Here is a 19,144-nt window from a genome sequence, read left to right on the forward strand (position 1 = left end):
TCCCATTTTGTGTGTGTGTGTGCAACTGAGTGTTCCTTTGTAAATGGAGTACTTTGCATTTGTCCTTATTGAATTTCATCTTATTTACTTCAGACCATTTCTCCAGTTTGTCCAAATCGTTTTGAATTTTAATGCTATCCTCCAAAGCACTTGCAACCCCTCCCAGCTTGGTATCATCCGCAAACTTTATAAGAGTACTCTCTATGCCATTATCTAAATCAACATGCAACTATCAGGTGAGTACACAGACAATAAATGTATTTCCCTGTCTTCTACATGTTTGTATATTATGCACATTATTGTTTCCTAAGCATATTTTGAAATGCTCTTTACCTCAGTTCTCAGCTTTGAGAATAAGAACTTTATTTGTACATCCCTGGAGAATCATAACACGCCTCTGCACTTTGTGCTAAGAAAAGTGAGAAGCAGAGGAAGAGCAGTCCTATCATTACAACAGTTTATTAAATCCCATCTGCACATTTTTGAGCAGCATCTTCAAAAATATCACACACTACATGCAAAGTGATAGAACCTCACAAATATGAAGAAGTGTCAAAAACAACACTGAAAGATGAAAGTGGGCTTTGTAATCACTGGTATCATGTTATAGGTAAATTATCTATAGCGCAAGATATGCCAAAGTGTACCCCTTTAGCTAACTGTGAGAGCTTTTTTGGTTGAGAAAAAACATCTTAATCTAATTACCAACATAAGGAGCTCATAAATATTTCATGGAGCCAGGTAGTATTGCCCTTAAGTAGCCTAGGTTAATTATTAATCCTAGGTATGAGGTTGCAGCTTCCAAAGTGCTAGGTATATTGCATGTAGGGCAGTTCCGCATGTACAAAGTAGGGGATGTATTGCAGCACTTAGAGGTTGCTGCTGGTGAACAGGATTCAAGTGGATAGCTCACGTTTTTCAGCAACAGTTCAGGAAGGTTTCAGTCACCAACATGTAAAAAGTCATTAAAAAGAAATGTCCTATTAATATTGATCACTTTGGACTTCTCCAAGTAAGCCTTAAAAAGCTGGCTAAAAGTTGACAGCAACACAACTGTTGCCAGGTGGCAGGTAGCTTGGAAAGTGGCTCAACAGTAATAATGGACGAACTACAGTGTCATTTAATTTGGTTTCGGTGGCTGCCAATAAGTTCATAACAACAGATCTGGGAAGGTCTGAAGATAATAGTGAAGAAGATAATCTTTTTCCTCATTTCACAGAGTAGTTTGTGTTTGTTTGTTTGTTTGTTTGTTTGTTTTTTGTCATGCTGCATTTATAGAATATTCTGTTACAAAAAATCTATTTTTATGGCTACTCTGGATTGGAAAGTAAAACAACTGGAGAAAAAAGACTAAGTCTAAACACTCCCCTCCCACCCACCTTTCCACCTACCCTTATTATTTAGACATAATCCACTGAAAAAAATGTTCACAGGTGGGTACCTGCACTGCTTCCACTGAGGTTAGTAAGAGTGTTACTGTTGATTTCAATGGTACCAAGCTCAGTGCCTGTAGATCCCATCACACCAACTGGGCTCTACTTACCCTGTTGCAGGATTCTGGGAACATCCTGGACTGGATTTCCAATTAGGTATAGTAGGCCTATGCCTAGGGGCGTCAGCATTCTAGAGGCGCCTGGCCTCTCTCAAACAGTATGAAACACGAAGGTCAGCTATAGGCAGGAAGGGGCACTGAAAATGCTGTGCCTAGGGGTGTATAAGGTGTAAATCCAGCCCTGGTAACAGACTGAAGATTCTCTCCCTCCTCCTTTTAATTTTATATGAACCAGTTATGTTTTAGGGGCCCTCTCAAATATCCTTTGTTCACTGTCACTGTTCCTACAGCCACTCCCAAGTTGTCTTGTGATTCTCTTTGCATTCCATATTTATTTGAAGCTACTTTGTGAATGATACAAGCTTGATCTATGCCTGCCATCTCCTTCATATTTTGTTGTCATTCATTTAATTGTAATTCATACATTGGTATTAACTTTATTGGGTAGCTTTTACATTTAGTAAGAACTTTAAACAAGGGAGAATTATAGTTACATGGCATGCTATTGTATAATTGCAGGATTCATGGTAATTTAATAAGAGTATGCTAGTAGATCTGTCTATATAGCAGTTAATTACCTTGGTAGATTATACAATGCATACTTTGTTTGTGTAAAATATAACTAACCCATGTCAATAATGAGAATTAGAACTGTACACCAGAACCAAATACAGATGCCCACTTTTCAAATGTGGTCCTACCACCCCAGGACCAAGAACCATTAGGTTGAAAAACAAGGTAGCTGGATAGATATAGATACACCCATATGTCTCAGATCCTCAGGTGGTGTAAATCTGTGTAAATTTCAATAGAGTTTCACCAACTTGTGTCATCTGAAGATCTGGCCCATAATATTTTATCTTTATCTCTGTAAGCACCAATTGTAGGTTCAACTTTCTCCAAATCCAGTTCAGTAGATAGGAACTGAAGGTCATTACCATTGGAGTAGCCTTTGTGAAACATATTGGTGTCTCAGACCAGTTCCCAGAGGATAAGTGTCTATATCACAGAAAATATCGCCCCCAAAAAAGAAGAGAGGACAGAAGACAGTCTGCCCTACCTTCTAATCCGCAACTTCTCACCCTCCAGTTCAGAATTAATGCACACTGGCTTGGTAAACTGGAGAAGTTTATATAGACTCTGCCCATGCTACAACTTTCCTAGGATAAACAAAGTGCTTTATTCCCCAAAGTGTCCCATCTGACCTCTTTCATAGACATTACACTCAGCAAAAGGAGTAGTGCACATCCTGGAATAATGATTTGTCCTACTCCAGTTGAAACCAGAAAAAGCCAATGTAGTTAAACGAGAAAAGAGAGGAAGGAAGTGCAAAATGTCTGATCTCACTAAAGCCAGGAAATTCAGAGAAAGGCTGAGTCACCATCCTTCTCTACTTCAGTTATGCTGAGGTAGTCCAGATAATATGGCCTTCTACCAGGTAACTGAGAACTGTGCTCTTACATACCATATAGTTCAGATTCCCCTCCATCTTGTCGAGAAGAAAAACTTGTGGAAGCGGAGATTAATAGAGGAGGGAGTGGCAAGGGACAGATCATTCCATCAAAGGGCAAGTTTTGCCCTCAAATAGATTAAGCAGAAGCTTCAGCCACCCACTATGGATCCCTTGAGATTCCCAAGAAGCAAAGCCTTTACATAGGCTCTTACCCACATCCCAGCATGAATATTCCTTGCTGAGGCTGTTTGAAGGATGATGTATCTCGTTAATCTGTTTCTCAATCTCTCTCTCACACACCCAAACTCTCTCTATCTCCTCCTCCTCCTCCTCCATTCCCATCCTTGGCCCGCCGCCTCCCGCTTTGCAAATCCTCAGACTTATGCAAAGGTGTCTGTGAGATCTGAAGATTGGGGAGCCATGCTACAGAAATTTATAACCCCAAATTCATCATAAGCAGAGATAGCTCTGCCTGCTGGAAGGTCCCCATCACACATGGATCTTGAGAGAAAAATCAAGACCATGTGGGGTGCATAATGCTAGGCACAAGGGTGTAAGTTAGGAATGACATTTCAACCTAAGATACATCTCCCTTGTAGGTGTAAGCCGGCCAGATCTTAATGTAAATGTGAATTCTAGTTCTGCACCTGCATATTAAAAATTTATAGTTCACACATTTTTCAGAACAAAACTAAGCAGCAAAGAATAAAACAATACACTTCCTTCTAAAACAGAATGAAATTCTTTACAATGTGATCACTTTTTCTGGTCAGTGTGATGCTCACTTATTACTCTAACTCTGTCATGATAGTATAACTAAAGCCTCTGAGTTAATGATTTTTCCCCTAGGAAAAATGGAAGCAAAGGAAACTGATAGAATGGTGAGACAACCTCCAAAGAAATCTCACTTTGTAGAGATTGGAGAAAGCAGAATGGAACAGCTTGCCTCCCTCTAACTATAGAGCATTGGCACGTACACAGCTTCTTCTTTGTGTAACAATTATTTGATATGAATTGCACCAATCCGCTCCCAGCTCATGTAGTCAGATGTACAGCTGCTCAGAGAAGAACCAGGGGAAGGATGGAGGAATTAATTTAATAAAAATTAAAATCTAAGAATTCTCAAACTTGGATTATTAAAAGTAGGTACCTAGAGGTAACATTTTCAAAAGCACCTAAGTTACTAAATAGCCTAAGACCTATTTTCAAAAATGACTTTTGCCAGTCTACATAATGTTTCTTCTCTCCTCCCTCTCCCCCCCCCCAGGCCCCACAAGTAAGCTCTGGTGATGTAAGCACCTTCACATCAACATGTGTTCGAAAATATTTTAGTTTCTAAAGTGACATAGTTAAAGCAATACAAAAACTGTGAGTAAACAAAGTCTAAGGCTTGTATTAAAAGTTAATGGGACTTGGTCTCCAAAGTGCCTAAGTCACTTTTGAAAATGGGATTTAGACACTTCTGGGAAATTTTACAGTAGGTCCATATTTTGATACCTAAATAACTGGCTTCATTTTCAGAGGTGCTGAGCACTCACTACCTACTCCATTGATTTCAGTGATATCAAGACACTTACATAGGGGGCCAAATATAGATTTAGCTGCCTAGATTTAGGCATCTTCATTTGAAAATGTGGCCTGGTTATTAGCTTTCAAGGTCTAATTTTTGTTTCTTTTTTCTCTGCTGAGCTGAGATATGAATCTTTATACACAACAGTGACAATCTAAAGTAGGATTGCCTGGTATAAATTGTAACTATTTTTGGAATGTATTTGATGTAGCTAGATGGTAACAAATGTGATTCATTGGTTTACAAAAATACATTTCAGTATAAAGAACTGATCTGAAGAACTGTCATTTCCACTTAGAACTCTGATATTTTCTGGGGTTAGCTATTAAAATGTTCCTAAGCCTACTTCAAAGAGAGCTGTGTATTTAGCACAGCACAAAAGAAACCATTGTTTTGGAAAGACACAAGAAAACACATTGGTACATATTTGTGTATTCACATAAATCTTTTGATATGAGAAAAAGAAGTTTAATACATTTCCAGTCTCCCAATCTGGATAGCAAAAATATAATAATTTAACTAATCTAATATTAAAGTTAAGTAACTAAACTAATTTATATATACACCTCTACTCTGATATAACGTGACCCGATATAACATGAATTTGGATATAACGTGGTAAAGCAGCACTCCGGGGGGGCGGGGCTGCGTGCTCCGGTGGATCAAAGCAAGTTGGATATAACGCAGTTTCACCTATAACGCGGTAAGATTTTTTTGGCTTCCAAGGACAACGTTATATCGGGGTAGAGGTGTAATTAAAATTGTTAAATGAACAAGAATATCTTGGTTAAAAAAATTGACATCATAACATCAAAAGACATCAGAAGACTATCCAGGTTGGGATTTTTAAAAGAGCTCAGTGTTTGTCTAACTGAAAATCCCACAGCGAGAGTACCAAAAAAAAGGGGCATAAGCCACAGAGAAACACTGAGAGGTATTTAACAGACGCTGGGTAGCATATTCACCTACTCTACAATAGCAGTAGAGTCAGGGGACCTGGTTACAACACAGTTCATAGATCTACAGGTCTTAAGGCCAGAAGGAACCATTATGATCATCTAGTCTGACCTTTCGCATAATACAGGCCATAGAAATTCAGCAAGTGGATCCTCCATCAAGCCCTTAACTACTGATTGAGCTACAGCATATATTTTAGAAAGATACAGTCTTAATTTAAAGACTTCAGATGATGCAATCTGCACTGTTCCTAGGTATATTATTACAATGGTTAATACCCTCACTGTAAAAAAGGTGCACTAGTTGTCCCCAGACAGTTACATTTTATAAGGTCATGGAAATAAAATGAGAGAGCATGTCAGTGTTAATGCTGGAAGAGAAAACTGAATTTTAAGGTGAAAATTGTGTTCCTGCTTAAAAGACTGTAACTATATGATTTATCCTATCAAGGTGAGGATTCTATAGTCCTAGACTAGATAAAGAGTATTCTGTATAACTTTGATTTTTCTGAAATTTATCTCCATTTTCTGAATTCATAAATTCATATATTAGAAGGCCAGAAGAGACTATTGTGATCATCTAGGCTGACCTCCTGTATATCACAGGCCATAGAACTTCCCTGAATTAATTTCTGTTTGAACTAGAGCAGATCATTTAGAAAAGCATCACAATTTGATTTAAAAATTTCCAGTGATGGAGAATCCACCACAACCCTTGGTAAGTAGCTCCAATGGTTAATTACCCTCATTGTTAGAATATGTGCCTTATTTATAGTCTGAATTTGTCTAGTTTCAACTTCCAGCCATTGGATCTTGTTATATCTTTTTCTGCTAGGCTGAAAATCCCTTTTATCAAATTTCTGTTCCCCATGTAGTAGGCACTTATAGACCAAAATATTCTTTACTTAAGATAATTTGGAAGTACTGGATGCTTGGGGTAGCTTTGCTGGTGATTCCCAAAAGAAGAAAAATGAATCGCAAGATTCAGAGTAACCTATATGGGTACAGAAGTACCTGCCTGGAGCCCTTAGTCAAAAGCATGGAACCAAAAGCCCTTTCCTGGAAGATACTGGCAGAATGCTACCACCAGTCAGTGAGGACGCAGGGAGCGGGAAGGCTGGCAGGCACAGAGAAAAACAGGTTACAAAAGCACACTGCACAGTTTCCTAGGGAAGCAGATTGTTCAGTTCATTTCATTCATAATTGCATTGACTTCTGGATTGCAAAATGTCACTTAACTCAGCCAGGCCAAATTGCTTCCAACAGAAAGATCAGTATTTCATGTGTTTTGCCAGTTTAGCCAAGGCATAAACATTCTAGCTTTTTCAGATGAATTTTTCAGATTGTTTCAAGAGAAAATACCTGAGACTCAGGCCTGTCTCAGTTAAACAGACTCAAGTGGGCATGGAAACAAAACTATATACCCTGAGGGCTCTGAGTGGAACTACATACATTTCTGCTAAGCAAACTAAGCAGCCAAAGCAGGGGCTGCTGCATTGAGGGGAGAGGAGAAAATGGGGCCCAGCTGGGGCCAGCTCAGCCTCCTTTGAACTTCTAAAACCAACCAGGGCAGGGCCCCACTACTCTGAGGGCACTAGAGCCCAGGTGGTTCCACCTGTCTCTTCCCCTCACCAGGTGACCTTGGAGAAAAACTACGAAGCAGAACAACCTCTAGAAGCAGCCAAAGTAGGGATGTGTGGATATTTTGAGAACTTTGTATAGTTTTGACTGGACTTTCTCTGTCCTGTGCCAATTAGCAGTTTGCTCCAATCCTGACCCTCCCTCACAGTCACTTTACCTACTCCTTTACCACCTTCTTCTCTATCCTGTCTACTTTCACCCCCTTCCCTTCAATGTCCCATCTCCACTTTTCTTTCCATTTAGCTGATCCCCTTCTAACTAACTACCCCTCCCCCATAGCCAAAAAAAAAATAGTGGAACTAACGTGACATTTGCTGCCATCACATTGTTCACTCTGCTTGTGTGTTACATCCCTTCCCCCACCCTGTGTCCATCTCATCTGTTTTGATTGTGAGCATTTGTTTCCACTGGAGACTTATTTGCTAGTAAAAACAACCTTTTTGCTTTAGTGAAAATGGAAGTGTGACATTCACTAAGGCCAAAGGCAGTTTGTGCCTACAGCATACAAGAAAATGCATAAAATGTTCCCAATGTTTTCTTTTTCCCAAATTCAATTACATTTTCATTCATTTCCCTTGCAATTTAAGAGACAGAGAATTTTCCACGAATCTTGAAATATATGATAAAATTATAGCACCCAAGCCATCAGATGGCATTCAAGACAGCTCCAAAGATAGTGACCTTTCTAACTGATGGGAAACTATCATGATCAGAAAGGTCTGATGATGGTGGGTAATGGAATCCTACAAAACAGATCTGACGCCTTCATATTTTCACCCCAGATCTAAGGAGGTATACATTACATTACTTAAGTCCCAAGGATGGGCTTTCAGAGAAAAAAAGAGCCCGATCTCTGGGGCTCCTTGAAGTTCAACGGATATAGAAATAAAGATAAAATTGAGAAAAACAAGGAGAGTATACAGTACAAACACCACAGTGACAGGGTTATTCATTATGAATCAGATCATACTTCAGGACGTCTAGTTTCTTTTTCATCTGCCATGGTTTGTTTCGTAACGTGGCAATTAATTTCTTTTTCTCTTCTACCTCTTCCTTCAGCTTGGCCAATTCCTCCTCCGTAATTGGCTCCTCTTCAGAGTCGGAGTCAGAGCTTCAAACAAAAATGGAGGGATAAATACAGTAATTTTAAAACGTGAGGGTAACAGAAGGTTTCACTGAGGCAGATGTTCGGTGCTAACTCCTTAACTTGATCCTCTAGGTCTGTGTCTTGCTGCTATAACGCTGAACTTGAATTTCCATAACCCTGAACCCAAAATGAAGTAATTAGAGCTTGAAGTACTGAAACTGAGCTGGACTATGACAGAGACAGAGATGTAGGACCTGATCCAAAGTCCACTGAAGTCAGTGGGAATTTTTCCATTGGCTTCAATGGGCTGTGGATCAGGCCTTGAGAGAGCAAGAAATCTGCTCCTCAAGGGTAATCCAATCTGTTAGACGCAAAGGTTCATGTAAGGAAACCCAACTCGGAACATTGTATACGTTCTTTTTAAAAGACTGTTTAAAGCAAGAGGAGGGAGTTGTTTTTTCAAACCGCAGTTTTGAGAGAACCATTTCCCCCCTGTGAAGGCTCATCTCTATTAGCTAGTTTGGAGTAGGAAGAGCCATACCCTCACTCAATCTTCCCTGACACCTGAACAGGGCTAGTCATACTCTGATCTTTAAATTGCAATAATGACCACCATCCATCTTCTTATTAATACAAAAAGGCAGAGCCTATAGTGTTTGAAATTATGTGTGCTTTATACAGAGAGGGGCGAAAACCGGAATCTCGGATCTGAACCACTTTACATTTTGAGGGAGGGAGTGTTGTGTTCTAATCTCTGGATTTCAGCCCCACCCTATGGCTTTCGTTCCAAAGGGGCTTAACTTCTGGGTCCAGTTTATACACGGTCAAAATCTTGTGACACCACTAGTTCACATAAGAGTATGGACATTTTTCATGAGAAATTGTTTTTGCAAATTTACGTATCTCAGAACTCTCACAAGATTGGCTAATTTCACGTGACTTCTGCTATTTAGCGGCAAAATGTCATGAGATTGCAGCACTGTCAACCCCCTAACCTACCCCTTAATCAAACTTAAATTTAAACCCTAGCCTAAACCTGTCATAAACAGATAGCTAAGGGTTAATGTCTCTTTCACCTGGAGCACCTGACCAGAGTGCCCCAAAACACTCTAATTTTTTGGGTGGTGGCAGCAAGTACCAGGTCCAAGCTGGTAACTAAGCTTGGAGGTTTTCATGCTAACCCCCATAGCTTGGAGGTTTTCATGCTAACCCCCATATTTTGGACGCTAAGGTCCAAATCTGGGACTAAGGTTATGACAAAACCCAATGAAGATGCAAACATCATTGCAGTGGGCCATCTCCAATTATATAGAAATTCAGATACACTATCACAGTCAAGCTAGGCTGATACCATGCTGTTAGTGGGTAGCTCAGAATGTTCTGGATATGGGACTGGGTTGAGTAACATTCTCTCCACTACATGACTGGCTAAAGATAGTTGTGACAGATATGGCAATTTCCTGAAATATCATTGAAATACCTTTTAGTATTAAGCTTATGTATTATTATGGGCCAGGATTGTATGTATCTTTCCTATGGGGGATATGTGACAAATATTGCACCCATCTTTGGGGTCCATTGTTTTAACTGCATAGTTCATAGTATGATTATGCTCTACTCCAAAAGGAAGGGCTGCCACAACTCTGCCAGGAACAAAAAACAGTGGGTGGTGATTAAGGCAAAGCAACCAGGTAACTCAGTAACTCCCCAACCCTGCAGAGAGATACCACCTCCTGGGATAGCTCGCATATACTAGTTCATACTAGATTCTCTGGAGATCAACAGACAAAGAATGGACTTTTGGAAAGATAGCCTGAGTTTAAACATACTCTTTCTGATCCTGCAAATAGACAGAACCTTCTGTCCAATGGTGGCCCCAGTCCTTCTAGACAGTTGGAAGGGGTGACTCCTATCAGAGTTCTTGTTGGACTGGGGTGGGGGGATGATCTCGGAGATAAGCTATTGGCATATGTGTAATTTTTTAATTGTTTTTAATATTTTTTCTCTATAATGCTTTCACCTTAAGAATAAATGTGTGTGCTTGTAAAAACCTGTGTGTTAACATATAACTGCAGGCAGTTACAAGTGTCCATAGCCTTTGAAGAGAAAGTAAAGTGTAGGTGCTGGCCTGTTTAGGCTTGCTGTGGATATCACAATGAAGGCAGGAAACTGTGCAGCCTGGAAAAATCCTGGAAGAGGGACATTTGTCTCTGCCTCAGAGAGGTGACTGCTAAGGAGGTGGGAGCCTAGAGTGGTTCCCTTGAAGAATCATGAGAGAGAAATAAAGGTGCAATTGCCCTGAACTGTGACAATAACTACCTACTGCTCTTCCTTATATGACTACAAACAGATAACCATCAGTATGACAGAAACCATTTTTTGCAGCAGCTGCATTGGGGAAAATGCTTAAAAATCATTGAACTCAGTGAACAAATCAGTGCTGAGGATAAAAAATAAAGGAATTTACAAAAAATGTATCCAATGAATTTAGCTCTTTTTCCTGTTCTGAATGTTCTGTGAATGGACTGAAGCCTTTAGGAAATTGTTTGCTATTTGAATTAGATTTGGAAATAATTTGTTCATGCAAAGTTTAGCCTATGGACTGTTTGCAAATTGCTTCCTGCCATTACATCTTTGAATGCTTGATATGTATGATCTGATATTTGAGCTGTGTGATTAAGTCACATAATGTAGTTTCTGTTCCCTGACTGGATGACCAAGGATTTATAAACTTCTTCGATTTACCTTCAAAACAAATTCCATTTGCTAATGCAATGATTTTTGTGAATAACCAGACCTCAGTTATTGACCTAAAATGTGCTTTCTATTAATACTTGTACCAAAACATTAGCCAACATGAATGATCATGAAAAGCTAATAAAAAGTTACACCAGCACAGTCAAAGTGAAATTCTTTTTAGAAAACATCAAAACATATATTTTTTTCACTCTTCACCCAGTTCTGGCTTTGGTAACAAATGCTATGTGGAAAGAATATAAACACAGCATTTGAGATGACTGTAAGAGACGCATTAGACTGAGTCGGAAAAAAAGAAAAACAGGATCCTACAATTACTAAAGAATCAAATGCTACATACTAAAGAGAGCTGAATGTTAAAGAACTTGAATTCATCATCCATAAGATTTCAGCAGGAATGTGGTACAAAAAAAACCCCACAGCTGAAAACAAACCTCTGCAGAAAGAAAGAGTCTTCCTGAAAGCCAATCAGACATCTTTATTATTTGGTGTTGAGATGAGCAAGTGGAAGAACTATATAAAGACCTAGGCCAATGTACTGAAAATCAAAAATAAGATGTCTCATGGATATCATCATGAGGCACTTGAATCCTAATGCAAGGGAATACTCTTTAAAAAACAAAGAACAGAAGGACTGACTAGGAATTGAATATTATACTATTTATGATAAAGGGGCTAAATCCTTTGCCCCTGTTCCAGCCAAGGCAGCACAAGGCAGCCAGAAACCTTTCTTACCAAGGCAGCTGAGGAGGGTTCCCTTTGACACAGGGGAATCTATGTGTTGTGTTGTAGCTAGTTCTGAGAGGAATGTGTGTGGGAGTATGAGAAATAAATCGTGATACTGTGGAGCTAGTGAGGAAAGGATGCTGTACAAAATGAAAGAGACACTGCAAACAAGGCAGAATAAAATATATATTAAAGTTTTATTTGTCCTGCTGCTCTTTATATGATGTAATGTCAGACCTAGCACTGGTTAAAAAAAAATATTTCCTCAAAAACAAAAAAAGATTTTTTTAAACAAAATTCAGTATAAAGCCAACCAATTGTTTTTCATCTCTTCTATTTGGAATTTTGTCATTAAAAAAATCAAAAAATTAATTGAAATCAAACTGTTTTGGGAAACAGTTTGATTTCAATTAAATTGCATTTTAAAAAATATAATTTGGGTCCAAAACTGTCAGAATTTTCCATTAGCTCAAGTATAAGGTCTCTGCTTTTGGAATCAAGAGAGTTGAATTCTATTTTTATTTACAACCAGTTTAAATGCTGCTTTTGTGAAATCAGTGGAACTACTCATAAAGTGTTATTCTGTATAAGAGTATCACAATCTGGCCCTATAATAATGAACGAGCTCAGATGAAAGGCTTTCAGAGCTTTCAAAAAGACCTTGACAAGGTCCTTCACAGGAGGCTGCTAAGGAATCTAAGTAATCTTGAGGTGAAAGGTCTCTATCGTGAACAAAATATGGACAGGGAAAACAAATAATTCCACAACGTGGCAAAAAATTAGTAGTGGATGCTCCAAGGTTCCTCATTATGCTTTTCTTTTCCTTGTTTATTTTTTCATTCCTAACAACTTATTTTCTTTCAGCATGCTTATCCACTCTGCCTGAAAAGCCAGAAGCAGTGCATCACTTTTAAATCAGTAGGCCAGTGGTCCTCACATTTTTTTGATCACTCCTCCCTTCCCTGATCCGTGCCTCCCTGGGAGCCGTGATCTGGAAGCAAGGCCAGGAGCAGGGCTGCAGTTGGGGCCAGGGGTTGTGTCCAGGAGCAGGGCTGCAACTGGGGCTGCAGCAAGGAGCAGAGCCATGGCCAGGAGCAGGACCAGGAGCTGGTGGCCGAGGCTGGGGCCAGAGCTGCGAGTAGGGGCAGGGCTGGAGCAGAGCTGCGGGGCAGAGCAGAACTGGGTGATGTTCCCTCTCCGCCACCATGGGGACTGGCCCAAGTCCCACCGCCCCCACCAATGTTCCTCCACGTGCTTAGCAGGGGCGTGCCCCATAGTTTGGGGACCATTGCAGTAGATAGCCTTTGTTGTGATGACCCACATGAACATACTAAAGAGCTCACACCTTCCGGCCTCTCCTCCTCCCACAAGGTTTGCAAATACTCCATCTGAATTAAATCAGCCAGACTGATCATCAGCACATCCTTCTTTGTACATTATTTGTGCTCGCCTATCAAAATAAACACCCTTTGTTATTGTTGTAAGAAATTGTCTAAACAATAAGCTATTTAAAAAACTTCCCTTAACTCATTTCAACTTTCTTACAATTACTTTTTTAAAATCTTTAAGATGTCATTTTGTGACATACCTCATAAGTTTCTTCTATCAGAGGAAAGGACAGCCCCTCTACTCTTGGTGTCCCAGAGCTCATACCTTATTTACAATAGCTTGTTGGAAAAGTGATCTTGTTAGTTGTCCCACTTACTGTCTAAGGAGACAATGTTCTTGATGTACCTCCAGGAATAGAAAACTATCTTTAGTTATTCCTCAAATGTTATCCTTTCTATCCCCATGAGCAATGTCCTATCCTGTATAATGTTTCTAATTAATTAGCCTAAATGAATATACCCTCCTTTAATTTATCATCCAGTCCAAAAAGTTCTGTTTTCATTCAATTTTACATTTTTCCATGGGTCTTTTTTTATTAACATAACTATTTAATGTTCACAATAGAAGACAAGAATAGTACTCGGAAGAATATAAATTGGCACAGTCAGGAATATGATTTTAGTAAAATATATTTGAGTGCAGGAAACCACATAAAGGAAGGATAATGCTATAATGGATTTCATAGTGAAGAGCTGGAACAAAGACAAATTCTAGGAATGCTAAAAAGTGGGGGAAATGGAGTAGCAGCATATTGAAATACATTCGGGGACAAATTAATATGAGAGTCAAGATAACATGCCTCACATTATGGGTTCTTTTCCTTTGATGATTCCTGTTGTGTTCCTCTGGGGTGTCTCTGGGGGCACCGACACCTCTAGTGAATGTAAAAATGAGGGAAGTGGAATATTTCTCCCAGCTATGTAAATGTATCAGTCTCCATCTGCTCCATGATGCACTCTTCCCAGGGGGTAGTTCCTTTCAAAGAATGTGATTCAAAAACACAAAGCATGAGGTGGTAGAGAGAGAATGTGGAAGAATGAGAGCATCAAGGCTGCTAGCAGAACAACACAAAGGTTGAAATTTTCAGAAGGCCTCAGCACCCATACTGGGTGCTCAATTTTCAAAAGACTTCAGATTCCATTTAAGCACCTAAATAAGTAGACTGGTTTGCAAAATAACTCAGCATCCCTTGCGATGGGCTCTTGGAAATCTGGCCATAAGTGTCACAATGGGAGCTGTGGGAACTGAGCTCTTTTGAAAATCTGTCCTCAGTTGTGCGTTCTGAGTCTCTGAAACTCTGACCTTGATCTTTTCTGAAAAACTGGCTCTTATAGCTAAAGGAGTTGTGCTGGCTGTGGGTACTTCAGAACTATAGCCATAACTTCAGTAGGTTTCAGATTACATAAATAATTACCTTGAGGAACCTTTCTTCTTTTTATCCTTCTTTGTCTTGTTGTCCTCCTCCTTTTTCCCTTTCTCGTCAGGTTTTTTTTCCTGTTTGGTCTCATTTTTGCCTCTTCCTTTTCTGCCCCCTTTATTATCGTCTTCTCCATCCTCATTGGGCTCCTGCTGCTTGGATATCTGATTTGCCCTGTTCTTCTTGTTTTTGCAGGATTCGCTGTCAGAATCACTGTCCTCATTCCCAGCCTGTTTCCTCTGTGCTCTCCTGTTTCTCTGTCTGCGTTGCCCAGCTGTCCTCGTCTCCTCTTCCTCCTCCGAATCCTTTCTGGCTCTCCCTCTGGCATTTCCTCTTCTGGTTTTGGCAGTTACTTTCTTCTCTTTTTCAGATTCTTCTTCATCTTCACAATCATGATGGGGGGTGGTAGGGACAGACAAAAACAAAAAGTTAATATCGTGTATCAGTACCAGCAATTCTCTCACACACACATGTACAGAATTTATGTTATCCGTATGATATACTGTAGCTGCACATGACATAACCAAATGATAAAAAGTTTAGAAACCTGACCTGTGCTGAAATATTAAAAAAACTGGGCATGTTTATTCTTGAGAAAAGAAAACTTTTGAGTGGGGAATGAGAGGTGGTGTATGAACCTATACTGGTGAAGTAAGGATTAAATAGCAGCTCTGGGCCCAGAAAGCCCCACTCAGCTGCCCCTGTTGCTGTGCTCATAGCGGAGGCTAAGCTCAAAAGGGAACAGTTTAGCTCAGCCAGGATGGACAATTGCAGGCTCCTGCCAAGAAGCCACTGAGGCTTCAGGTAGCCGGGCCCAGTCCTCAATGCCAAGCCACCACAAGCCTATCAATTGCGGAGATTGGCAACGATGAGTCATGGCTGCGAGAGGAAGACCCTTTGGAGCATGGACAGAGAGAGCTTCAGAAGGGACCCACAAGCAAACCAGTGGCACCAATAGAGGAACAGAAGCTGGGGTAGGAAGTGGCCCAGGGAGCAGATGTAGGGGTGCTTGCCCCTTAGGTCGCACATTTTTTGATTACTGCTTCATTGGGCCCTGGGTTGGGACTCGGTGGAGCAGGGAGGTCCCAGGTTTCCTTAATCCCAGCCATTGACTCTTGCCAACGGGCAACGTGGCCAAGACTCTCACTATAGGGCAAAGTGGCCACTGACTCTCACTGCTGGGAGACATATCCCAGAGTATTACCAGCAGGTGGTGCTCCTGGGAGCAGATCTGAACCCCCTGTTCCACAGCACAGGATCTGATAAATCTTCAGATATGTTAAATGCTGTTTTAAAGAGGACATTGATCAATTTTCTCCATGTCCTCTGAAGAAGTAATCTGCTTAATCTGCAACAAGGAAGATTTAGGTTAGATATTACGAAAAACTTTCTAACTATAAGGATAATTAAGCTATGACATTGATTCCAAAATTTTGCTGGAAGGCTATTCCAGAATAGCCTTGCAGGGAAATTTTGGAATCACTGTCATTGAGATTTTTAAGAACAGATTAGACAAACACTTGTCAAGGAAGTTCTAGGTATACTTGGTACTGTCATGGTGCAGGAGGTGGACTGGATAACCTCTCAAAGTCCTTTTAGCCCTACATTTCTATGATTCTATCATTACAGCTCACCACACTCCTATACCCCTGACAGGTTAAGATACCAAGTTCATTATATTATCACCCTAGCTGATGGACTTCCCTGCTGCCTTTCAACCACTGGAGTTATTTTCCAAATATATTAGTTTAAACATGAAATTCAGAGTGTAGTACAGTCAAAACATGATTACAGTAATTCATGAACAATGGGATCAGGATGTCTCAAAAAAATGGTGGTAGGCTATAGAACTCTTCACTTCACATGATTAGTTTAAACCCAGCCTGAGTCTCTTCACTAAAAACAGTCACTTGGTTAAGTGGAGACCTGCCAAACAGGAACTGGATTAAGCCTCCACATCTAGTGTAATGCACTGCAACAAGAAAATGTCTGAATATAGAATTGAAATTGTCCATCGCTGATTACCTATTTTGCTGTCGTCATCTTCGCTTTCAGCTGCACTGCCTTCTTCATTGTCAACTTCAGTGCCCACTATGAAAGAAATCATATTGTGCTGTACATTGAAAGATGAATAGTTATTAAAGACATTTTTTAAATATATGCTTAGAAATTACTTGAATGTGTCATATTTGGGGTCTTAGTTACATAAACCCAACATACTGGAACACTGAAGTTTTAGAATATATATTTTAGTGAGTACAACCAGGGAGGTATGAACAACACAGTGGCATGTGGCACCCCTTGTCCTCCTTTCTTTGGCCAGATCACTGGAGCTGAGAATGGTGGTAATAAAAAGTGAGTTTTTCTTTTTCAAATAGAAAGAATATGTAGGATGTGAGAGGTAGAAGTTTCATGGAGAGATGAGGTAACCAGCAGCAACCTCCTGACTGGGAGAAAGTAGAAAGAAAATGAAAAAAGTGCTGCCTCCCTGGGCAATTCTCAAACTTCCTTTAAAAATGTGCAAGACTAGCAGTGACTAGCATTCTGGAATCTTCTAAGATCATCTGCAAGCTTTAACAAACAGCCATTTTCTGGTAAAACTGAGTGGAGGGGGAATGAAATTTAGGAGTAGCAGCACAGCTGATGAGTAGAGGGTTCCAGAAGAGGAGAAAGGAGTTTCTTTTGAAGCTTCAGATTTAGAATTCAAAACTCTAAACAAAGTGGCAAGAAATGATTTTGTTCTTTCTTGGACAGGGAATTGCCCTACCTCATAGCCCCCAAGAGACGAGATAGAGAGTGGAGACTCCAGGGATAGGACCCCCATATACTAGCCACCTTCCACTCCCAGGACAACAATACTTGGGTTGGAGTGGGGTCCCTGGTCCTAAGTGGAGGAACATGGCTGCAATGTTACTGTCTGAGGGAGTCCAGTAATGTAGTGAGGGAGGAAGCTGATGGTTGGCTTAATGAGAGAGGGGCACTTATGGGCACTGGTTATAATGTATAGAGGAGCTTGGTTGAGTTGCTCTGTATACTGAAAGGTGATTGGAGGGTGTGTATCTATGGTTCTACAAATGTTATCAAGTCTGATACCTAAATGTTTACAGAACTGGGTTTATTATTCCTGGAGAGATCTAGAACATTTTTTATGGGAGTTGTCATTCTAGTCAAATTATTCACACCACTCTAATACTGATTACTAATGAGTAGAGCAGGAGATATCCTGTACCTGCTAGCCACAAGAAACCAGGAGTATATCCCAAATAATCTGGGGCACTTTGAACCAGTGGTGGTGGTGGTAGAGAACTTTATGTATTTAATTCCAAAGAAGTTCAGCTGAAGAAAAGAGCTATTTGGTGACCCGGTGTTGACCTGGTGTTGGCCAACTGGTGTCAGCCAACTGGTGTCAACCAGTGATGTTTCCTCAGAAAGATTTCTACGGGTGTTAGAGAAGAAGATTGCAACCGGCTCCCTGAAAAGTTCTGAAGGTGTCTCGGTCTGGAGGCCCAGAAGCATGAGGGAGAGGGCTTGAGGTATGCCGATGGAATGTATAAGTTGATATGTGGTGGGAAAGAATTAAGGAGGAAATTAAGAAATACTGTTCATTAACATAACTATGCAGTTGTTATTCAATTTCTATATATCATATATTTTCAGACATGTGCTACTTAACTTTCTCCCTATAAAGTCAGGACAGTAAGCCTACAGTAAGTTGTACAACCCATTTTTTCTAAAACAACCTTTCAGTCAAGAGGAAACTAAAATTATCATAATTATTCACTTCCTTGTGTGCCTTTTCACTTTTCCTCGCTCTTGCAGTGGCTCCCGCCCACCCACCCCCTTTTCTGTCATGGACTCACATTAAGCAGCTTGTGACCTCTTAAATGATGATGTAGAAGTTAATTTATCCAGTGAAAATTGTAATCAAACAATCAGGCATTATTGCTTAGCTTTGCTAAGACAGGAGATTATAAATCAAAAAATGGTAAAATATTTAAAGCTGTAAACAAGAAAAAACAAAAAGTCTTGTTTCTGTCCATGTATTAACATGGAAAGGGTTATTGTCCAGTATTTGACAGGCATATTAAAACAGGAATGTATGCACAAAATTTAAATTCCCTCCACAAAACTTCTTTATAATTTTCTGTCATTTGCACAATATCTGCATAATAATTTTTTAAGATTATGCAAAAATTTAATCATGCAATATCATCAGTGGGATGTGAAAATAAGTGCTGTTTTGTTCGGCCTGGACACATGCCTTCTGTTGCTGGCAGTAACTGGATCTACATTTGACAACGATCATTACATCGCCATTGAGAGCTTCAATGACGAAGACAGACATCTCTAAAAAGATATGTTGCATGCAACGGTAGCTCATGGTCTTTTATTTGCAACTAATTCCTTTACTGAGCTCCTCCAGCCAAAGAGAAATTCCCAAGGAAGCATTATAATGATATAGGCTTGGCCTTACTGCAGATTCTGATGAGTGCAGACAATAAGCAAATAGCTGAGGGGTTAGAATATATTCTGAATCATGGGCTGGAGCTAATAGTATATCATGCAGAAATTAACATTATATGTGGTACAAATAAA

At 40.0% G+C, this 19,144-nt stretch overlaps 1 protein-coding gene across 1 annotated transcript in view; it reads right to left on the bottom strand.

Annotated features, from left to right (window-relative positions):
- TMC1 (transmembrane channel like 1) overlaps positions 1-18,893 on the bottom strand; it is a 77,178-nt gene extending 58,285 nt beyond the window's left edge. The window contains exons 1-4 of the mRNA XM_030566979.1: positions 18,810-18,893; positions 16,583-16,661; positions 14,546-14,924; positions 8,143-8,283 (exon numbers count right to left, since the gene is read on the bottom strand). Coding sequence (XP_030422839.1) covers positions 8,143-8,283; positions 14,546-14,924; positions 16,583-16,661; positions 18,810-18,893 — 683 coding nt within the window. The remainder of the gene's footprint in view (positions 1-8,142; positions 8,284-14,545; positions 14,925-16,582; positions 16,662-18,809) is intronic.
- Between the last annotated feature and the right edge of the window lie 251 nt (positions 18,894-19,144).

The sequence above is a fragment of the Gopherus evgoodei genome, chromosome 6 (genome assembly GCF_007399415.2).
Source record: "Gopherus evgoodei ecotype Sinaloan lineage chromosome 6, rGopEvg1_v1.p, whole genome shotgun sequence".
NCBI lineage: Eukaryota > Metazoa > Chordata > Testudines > Testudinidae > Gopherus > Gopherus evgoodei.